The sequence below is a fragment of the Palaemon carinicauda genome, unplaced genomic scaffold, assembly GCF_036898095.1.
Source record: "Palaemon carinicauda isolate YSFRI2023 unplaced genomic scaffold, ASM3689809v2 scaffold5, whole genome shotgun sequence".
Taxonomy (NCBI): Eukaryota; Metazoa; Arthropoda; class Malacostraca; order Decapoda; family Palaemonidae; genus Palaemon; species Palaemon carinicauda.
The window spans coordinates 52644-62500 of record NW_027171761.1 but is presented as its reverse complement, the minus strand read 5'-3'; the positions used below and the strand labels follow the sequence as shown (position 1 = coordinate 62500).

At 35.8% G+C, this 9857-nt stretch overlaps 1 protein-coding gene across 1 annotated transcript in view; it reads right to left on the bottom strand.

The window, feature by feature from the left end:
* Positions 1 to 9857, bottom strand: part of LOC137637025 (protein O-linked-mannose beta-1,2-N-acetylglucosaminyltransferase 1-like) — a 34854-nt gene that overhangs the window by 6675 nt on the left and 18322 nt on the right. Inside the window, exons 9-12 of the mRNA XM_068369336.1 lie at positions 8290 to 8394; positions 8115 to 8183; positions 7539 to 7631; positions 2563 to 2758 (exon numbers count right to left, since the gene is read on the bottom strand). Of these exons, the coding sequence (XP_068225437.1) occupies positions 2563 to 2758; positions 7539 to 7631; positions 8115 to 8183; positions 8290 to 8394 (463 nt within the window). The remainder of the gene's footprint in view (positions 1 to 2562; positions 2759 to 7538; positions 7632 to 8114; positions 8184 to 8289; positions 8395 to 9857) is intronic.

Here is a 9857-nt window from a genome sequence, read left to right as displayed (position 1 = left end):
ATTTCTCTTCTTCTTGTTTTGTTGAAGTTTTTATAGTTTATATAGGGAATATTTATTTCAATGTTGTTACTGTTCTTAAAATATTTTATTTTTTCTTCTTTCCTTTCCTTATAGGGCTATTTTCCCTTTTGGAGTCCCTGGGCTAATAGCATCCTGCTTTTCCAACTAGGGTTGTAACTTAGCAAGTAGTAATAATAATAATAATAATAATAATAATAATAATAATAATAATAATAATAATAATAATAATAATAAATTCCAAAGTGTGGGAAAACCTTCCTTCATTGGTTTCAGTTTATCCAAAGCATCAGAAATAGATTTCACAATCTCGTAGCGTTCTCTGAGCTACAGGTAGTTCTCTTTCAATTGAGTACTAGTTGTTAGGTATTTTAATAAGAATTCTCTGATTATATCCCATCTAATAATAAACTATTATTATTCCAAGTGAGTGAGCTGATATCAAGTGCAATGTAGGTCAAACATTACACTGGTCAGCAAAATATTGCGAGTCATTTTCATTTCAGAGATTTGGAGATGATGGGTGGTAAGCAGCTACACCAAAAATAATACATTTTGGTTCATCAAATCTTCGTCTAAATTCACTGAATACTTTATCAAAAATATGGATATACAGAGACCTTTTACAATAAGCTTTCAGGTCCTCAACCGTTTGAAAAGTGTCTCATTGGTCTGTGTTTTTATTACAAAGGATTCCAACAGATGTAAAGATGATTTCCCTTTCCGCGAAGGATGACGGAAAGTTAAAGTTATGATTCTCTTGGTAGAAAAATCAATTGAATTTTGCCAAATGTTGTTAAAATGGTAGCCTGTTATTAATTTGTCACTAATAATTTCAAGTGTTTCTTGTGCCATGCTAAATGCTGCAGCAAGTTCCATATTCTCATTCTGCTAGTGTCTCTAGTAGTGGGTTTGATAAATTTTCTAGAAATCTAGAGTATCTAGTGATATCTCCAAGCGTTGTGATACTGACTTAAGGGCCTTATGGTTGTATTCCCATTTGTGTTGACACACTTTAAGCCCTGTCCACACGATCGAGCATGCTCGATGGGCAAACAGTGATACCAGACCACTGTAGATAGTGAGAATGAGGGCTGATGATGGTTTTCCCACTTCTGACGTCATCAACCCTCATTCTCACTACCTACTGTGGTCTGGTATCACTGTTTGCCCGTCGAGCATGCTCGATCGTGTGGACAGAGCTTTAGGAAGTTCCAGAGCTGATTACGGATACTGTAAGTTTCTATGGGATGTGTTGGGTCAGTGGTTTTTTTTTTTGGGGGGGGGGGGGGGGGCGGGGAGCTGGGATTTTATTTTTATGGGGGTAAGCCTCAATAGCTCTCCCGTCCCCACCCTTTGGTGATGGCACTGCTATTCAGAATGAAGTTAGGATACTTCCCTATAGGATAAGTAAAGGGGGCCCTTCGCAGGACTTATTTGTAAAGTTTTGTACAAGAAAGACAGAAAGGTCCACATATATATTTATGTTGTAATGTAACTCAATAGCGCTACAAGTAATGAAAGTACAGTATTATTGCATTATATTTCATTGATTGAACATGTTTGAGTTTAATCATAAGTGTTGTAACGTATGTCATTAAGCATTGAATTATAAATGAAATACCTCAAAGATAAACTATAATTCTTCTTAATTTGTACTGCATGAGATTGGAATCTTTTATGTTGATGTTCATTTGTTTTATTTGTATTTTTTATTTGTTAACGAGGTTAGTAAAAGACAGGGAGGAAAATTGGTTTTCTGGGGGAACCTCCCTACAACATCTAAAATCCTCCCTAGGAGATTTGAGCGTCATCACTGATCACGCCATCAGGGAAAATGCATATAACTCTTTTGGCTCGAGCCATGTCCTCCTAATGGAAGTTCCTCAAAGGAAGCTTTCTAATTGGGATATTTCTAAAATGTCCCAAGTAGAAAGCTGCCTTTGAGGAACTTCCATCAAGACGACATGGTTATTTCACTCAAAAATAGATTTTTCCTATGTCAAAATCCGTTTTATGTCCATGTAACTAATGACAGACACACACTGGATTTGTCAGTACCTGTACCATCTCAGTGTTCAGGCACTACGTACACTGGCTCTGGACTAGTAGCCTACAGAACTGTATACCACAACTGAGAATGCTGGACTAAATCATTGAATTACTTGTATGGACAATACCACAAAGAACGATTAATGGAGCTACAGCGCATAGTGCTTTTTTGGTTCTAAAATTTGGCTGTTGGCTTGAATTTAGAATGAAGATTGTTCATTTCAAAAACAAAATCTCGAAAAATGGGATAGAAAATGGAGAGGGTAACTCAAATAAATCATGCGAGGGACGAATGAATGAAATGAATGATTTAAAGTTTTCAGGCATCCTGCTAGAAAATGGAATGGGTACCTAAAATACATCATGCATGAGCTGAATAAAAATAAAATACAAATTAAAATAAAGATTGAAGATAATTCTTCATAAGGACATTTCATAAGCAGGTTCCTTTCTCTTTTCTTGAGAACGAAAAAAGCAATTCGATTTACTTACTTGCTCCGGAATCCAAAATTTGTATTGCTCCCTGGCCCATTTTCTATTGACCATCCAGCCAAATTGAGGAAACACTTCAAGTCGCCTCAAAACTGTTGGATCATGAGCTACGTCAGGATAGCTGTTGATGGAAAATGCGTTGATGCAGTAGATTGTAGGGTCTGCGTCTAAAAGCCAAGCCGTTTGTTGAAAGAAGCTGGAATTGATTTAGACAGATGGATTTAGCTATATCAATATTTCTCAGCATTCTGAAGAAATATCAAAAGAATATTATCAAAACTTAATATTCATCCTCTACAGTAAACTCAAAAACCTTGACCTATTCTATTCAAAGGACCGGGGGATGCGTGGACATCTTTATTGCGTGTGTAAACAAACACACAAACATGAAGTGCGACAAGCGCATGGTACACAACATCTCCCCTATGATATTTTTCAGCTGGCAAATATCTACTCTATGAAAAGTAATAATTTCACAAATAAAGTACTTCTGTATTGATAATGGAGAGTTACGTATAATGCTACTGTTTCTCACATCTCGTAAATTAGATCAACTGAAAGATAATTTACTTGTATCTAACATAACAACTACAGTATAGTGGACATTTCAAGTATAAATAAGCCAACCCCTTCTTGACTATGAATATAAAAAAAATACTAGAAATAAACCATATCTGATTGCTTGGTAGGCTTAACAATTCGACCTGACCTAGTCATAGATGGAGGTATAGTATTGAAATTAGTAGACTCAGGCAAAGTGGTAGGACTCTGGATACTGTATTTGGGTCTGGAAGGATGTTAGGCTTTGGATGGGAAGTAGGACAGTAAGGTATTTGGGGATGAAGGATTATGGCAGAGGTGAAGAGGCTGGTTGATTGAGGGTGGCAAGCATGGCTTAGGCTCAACCATGACTCATGTGTGGACAAGAGCTCTCCTGTTTCATCTTCAAATATTGCCATTATCAGTAGTAACATTATATGATCTAGGGCTGTTCAGTTTCTACACGACCTCACTGTAGCGTCCTTGGTCTCTTTTATAGACTTTGTCTCCTGGTGATAGACAAGGTAGGTGATCAAAGTCTTTGGAATATCTCTCCTTATACTCCTCCTCCTTCCTCTAGTAAGTTCCATATTTACAGTAGATGGTTTCAGGATTTTCAGAATTGCTGGAAGTGTTGTCCTTAGCAATCTCGACATGAGCAGTTGAGATGGTGCAAATACATTGTAAATAAGTGATGTTCAATATGCCAGAAGTCCAAAATAAGGATTAGAATTTTACTTTAAAATATTTTTGACCGTTTGAACAGCTCGTTCAGCCACAACATTTACTTGAGGATGTCGTGGAGAAGTAGTTAATAGGTAAATCTACAATCGTTTGTAAATAACTTAAATTCCTCGAATGCATATTACGGTCCATTGTCTGATACCAATACTGTAGGCGCTCCATGAGTGGCAAAAATTTCACTTGATGCAATGATGACATCATGAGAGACTGTAGAAGGCAGTTCCTTAAAATCCAACCAAGGTGAAGAATAGTCAGTAACCACGAAGTAGTCCTTGTTGTTTTAAATGGAACAGGTCAGTACCAACACGTTCCCATATATTGTCGGGAGATGACGTTGGCATAAGCGGTTCCTTTCGTTCATTTTGGTTAAGAAAACAGCAGAAACTTTCTACACATGCTCTCGATCTGCATGGTAATACCAGGACACAAGACTGAAAAGTGTGCATGGCCTTTACATTTGGCAATACCTAAATGACCTTGGTGTATCTTGTCTAAGATGTCCAACAGAAGGCCTTGAGGGATCACAATCCGGGTGTTGAACATCAGTAGACCATCATTGATGATTAAGTGTTGCTGGCTATCCCAAAATGGCTTAAGAATAGGCAGATGTGGCATGACAAATGGCCAGCCAATCTGAACATACTCTTTAATTTGAGAACACACTGCATTTTGGTCCTGGCTCTCTTTTACAGTACTTTTGAAAGGCGAATATCTGTGACGAATGCTTTGGAGAACTTCTTTATTTTCAATTTTCACCTCCTCCAAAGGCATCAGATCTTCTTCAGTAGGTTTTCCAAGCGGAATCTAAGAATCCAAGTTGGTAATTTAGATAAATCTGTGGAAGATAACAATGGCAACAGGGGTCTATGATCTGCCTCGAGTGTAAAAGTGGTCCCTAAGACATAATCCGAAAAACGTTCACGTGCCCATGTTGCTGCGAGGGCTTCCTTTTCTATCACAGCATAGTTCTCTTCAGCTGGAGTAAGAGAACGAGAGGCAAAGCTAATTGGGCGTCTTGTAGTAGAATGGCTCCAATTCCATACTGACTTGCATTCAAAGCAAATATGCATGGTTTGTTGATGCCATAATGTACAACGACTTCAGTTGAAGTTAGTTTCTTCTTTAGTGCTTTGAAGGCAATCTCCTGTGGTTGATCTCATAGCCACTGGTTATCCTATCGAAGTAGTTGTCACAATGGCTCATTGATGACTGCAATATTTGGCAGGAATTTTGCAAGTTGGTTCACCATGCCATTAAATCGTTGCAATTCTGTTACACTTTCAGGCGTTGGAAACTCAAGGATACTTTTAATTTTCCGTGACTCAGCTTGTTCTCCTTTACCAGATATGATGTGGCCTAGGAATGATATCTTCGTTTTTGAAAACTCACAATTGCTATTCAGGGTTAGGCCAGCATCCTAGATTCTCTGAAGAACAGCATGTAAGTGAATATCGTGAAGATCTTGAGAGGGAGCATGTACTAGGACATGTCCATATGACAGACGACTCCATCCAAGCCTTCAAGGATCTGCAACATGGTCCTTTGGAATACTTCCAGGGCAGAGCTAATGCTGGAAGGTAGGCGATTAAAGAAATACCGTCCAAAGGGAGTTATAAATGTAGTGAAGCATCAGAAACCTGGGTATAGTGGGATTTGCCAAAACCCAGAGTTGGCGTCAAACTTACTAAAGAATCTGCTATTCTGAATTTCTGAGAGATTCTCGTCAACAGAGGCCATTGGATGTACCTCTCCCAACACTGCCTTATTCAGTGGTGAAAGGTCAACACAAAGCCTTATGTCATTATTTGACTTTGGGGCTACTACTAATCCCAAGCGCCACTCACTTGGCCCAATAACTTTTACAATTACTTGGCTTGCCCCATCTTAGCCAATTTCTCAATAATTAGTGGCAGAAGACGGTAAGGGATACGATGGGGGGCGGGTTATACAGGGAGACAGGAACTGTATCCTCTTGAAGTGGAATCCTGTATAAATCCTTCAGAAGACTTAGTCCTTTAAATAGCTTGGGAAATTTCTGTTGGGTGTCTCTAGCAAATCTAGAAAATAGATTTCTCCACTGATTCTTCCTTACATATACCGTCTCTGTGACGACTCTGTCTTAGACTTGAAGTTGTGCGCCTTGTAGCTTGCACAGAATGAGGTTAGAGAGATTAACATCACCAGGTCCGTGAAACTTGGCTTTACTAGGTCCTAGTTGTGTACATGAAACCCAAGGTGTTTGCTCTCCAACAACAGTAATTTTCGACCCACTATCAAGTTTGAACTCTTATGTTTTTATTGACCTTGATATCAGCTGCCCAAAAATCCTCCCGTTTGGATTCTACACTCCCAAGGAAATAAGTATCTAGTTGTTCCTATGGTTCAATCTCATGGGTGGATTTGGTACTACAGCGTACTGTTGCCCAATGACCAGTTTTCTTGCATTTCCGGCATTGTACGTCACAGGCAGGGCAGTCGTCTTTAGAGTAAAGCGTTGGACTGCCACATCATCGGTATGTTTTCACCCTTTTGTGGCTTGAACTTTGACCTTGACTGGCGATTCTGGCTATTTGAAGGCTAACACTGGCTATTTCGTGGCGGTTGCTGGGAGCTGCCTTGAATTGGAGGGCAATTTTATTCTACCTATAGTCCATTTCTTTTAGCGAGTCATATTTGCACAGACTTGCAACGGTGCCCTTTTAGCTCGGAAAAGTTTCCTGGTCGCTGATTGGTAGGAATTATCTTGTCTAACCAATCAGCGATCAGTAAACTTTTCCGAGCTAAAAGGGCACCGCTGCGAGTCGGTGCAAATATGACTCGCTAAAAGAAATGGACTATAGTACACGAAACTATGTGTTGTATTTAAATATTTTCTTAAATCTTCTCTTCAACATATTTCATTTTGAGAAGTTTGAAGTCTTGTAGCAATAGGTCTACGTAAGAAAGAACTAAACAGGCTCAGATTTTTGGAATAAGAACTGGATCAAAGTTTTAAGATCTAGTTAAATGCAGAATACCAGCTCCATATACTGCCGAATTATCCAACGCTATTGTTTTCCTCCATTTCTTTTTCATAAATCAAAACAATTCGTCACATGGGAAACAAGTTAAAATTATTAAAAAAAAAAACCAACTTACCTGGTTTCCTCACTAAATGACCTGGAACTGATATCGTCAACATAGTCAACCAAACAGAAGCGTGCATTTGATATATATTATTCAAAATATATACAAAATTAAAAATTGAGTATAACTACTCAAAAGTGTCCATAAAATATACAATTCACAAATAGTGACACTTTTGAGTAATTACTCCGTTCTTTTAATTCAATATATCTTTTTAATATATATCAAATGTACGCTGGTATATTCTGTTTGGTTGACTAATGAGTAATGTTGACGATGTCAGTTCCAGGGCGTTTTGAAACCAGGCCAGGGTTTTTCTTTATAATTTTATAGTTTTTTTTTTATAATTTTAACTTGTTTCCCACGTGGTGAATTGTTATAGATTAGGAAAAAGTTATAGGGGAAAACAATAACTTTGCATAATTTGACATATATGGAGAGCGTGATCTTGTAAACAAATACCCATTATGTAACTTAAAGTGTGCGTCTTTTAGACAATGAACAATCTTCAAATTTCAATTTCTTGCATAAAACTAGCTACCTAAATGAGAAGCCTATTCTTTTACCTTAAAAAATCAGGAGACAGCAGTAGATCGTCTTCTAAAATGATAGCCTTATCCACTGTAGGAAAGAAATTGAAGACGTTGTGAACAGAAAACCTGCAAAAAAGAAAAAAAAAATAACAAAATCTTATATTATCAAAGATTGGAGCTCTATGGTATAAAAGATTATCTTTGAATCCACTGACAATTGATAAAGACTTATATATCTCTTCTTTTATTATGGTCACGTATTACAGTTCCCCCAAAGGCTTAGATCACCGATAGTTTCGACACAGGATGTTAACGAAGCTGAAAGTACCAACTAAAAGTGTTAAACCTTGGGGGAAAACACACACACAAATATATGTATATATATATATATATATATATATATATATATATATATATATATATATATATGTGTGTGTGTGTGTGTGTGTATATATATGTGTGTATATATATATATATATATATATATATATATATATATATATATATATATATATATATATATATATATACATATATATATATACATACATATATATATATATATATATATATATATATATATATATATATATATATGGCATCTCTTACCTAAAATGCATATTTAGAAGAGTGGACGAGCCCTTTTCTCCTTGAGGCTGATGTACGAGAACATCTATCCTGAGGAAGAAGAAGAAGAAATACAGTAAATATCATTTATATAATAGATTTATCATAAAACAAAATTCACATATAATGTATCAAAAAAAGAGAGGATTTATATTACCCAAAAAGTCTGGCGAGATGAACAATTTCATTTTGAAGACCGTCTACTAATACGACTATTGGTGTTTGAGCAGACCCAGGTGTCTCTAGAAGGTTCAGGAGTTGTCTGGAAAGTAGTACCAAAAAGGACAAACCGATAGATTATTATTATTATTATTATTATTATTATTACTATTATTATCATTACTACTACTACTACTACTACTACTACTACTACTACTACTAACTAAGCTACAACCCTAGTTGGAAAAGCAAGATGCTATAAGCCCAAGGGCTCCAATAGAGAAAAAATAGCCCAGTGAGGAAAGGAAATAAGGAAATAAATAAACGATATGAAAAAAATAACAGTAAATATATTAAAAACAGTAACAACATCCAAACATATATGTCATAATATTATATAAACTATAAAAAAAACTTATGTCAGCCTATTCAACATGAAAACATTTGCTGCAAGTTCGAATTTTTGAAGTTCTACCGATTCAACTACATCTGTTGTAAAACTATTTTTTTTCTAACAATAATACAGATACTAATAATTAGTAATACTTCTAAATACAAAGTGATTTTGTATGTTTTTCTAAAACAACATACACAGATTTCAAAGGAATTAAATTGTCAAAGTTAATACGGTTTTAATTTAATCACCCTTAACTTCATTACTGTTTTTTATCATTTTCCCCTTAACTTTACAAGTTAGGGAGAAAGATAACATCTATAAAATGTAACTTCTCTGGGTCAATATATAGATTATAACTTGTGACTAAGAACTGGAATTTTAGTACTTGATTATATTTTACTTCTCTCTCTCTCTCTCTCTCTCTCTCTCTCTCTCTCTCTCTCTCTCTCTCTCTCTCTCTCTCTCTCTCTCTCTCCATTCAAAATATGGAGTCATAAAGCTAATTTTTCTCTTGTTCTTTGTAATAATCCTTCATTATATTTCTTCTAATTTCTTCCATTAGACATTCCCACAAAACAACCAAATCTAAATGACATTCATGAAAAAAAATGTAAAGTATCCTATATAATCACTGTCCACAAAAAAAAATAATAAATAAATAAACAGCCCAAAAATGTCAGTGCTAAACTCTAACGCAGCGAGAAATGGACGGTAGGGAATGACAGTGGTTCTAAACAGATTCCTCCACTGTTGCCAAATCGCCTTCTTTTTCCCACCATGAAAAGGGCTAAAAGCTTTTGATTTCAATTAGTAAGATTTTCAAAGTTTTGATAGGTAACACATACGTTTTATTTACATTAATTAGTGAAACAGAGAAAGGTGCATTTTTTTTTTATATCAAAGTGAAAGATTATTGTTTTTTTTTATATAGATAGGCTATATCAGTTTATACTTTTGATAAATATATTTAATTCCTATTTGGAAAAATAAATTATTTCAACTGTCAGTTATTGTGCTATGGAATAGCATCTCTGAATGTTGTATCTCCTTTTAGATTTGCACAGTTTAGTGTATCACATTTAGATACTGCACAACAAACGTATCTAAGGGCGACAAGAATTGCATCCTGTGAAAGGACCCTTAGGCATTTATCTACAACATGAACAGGC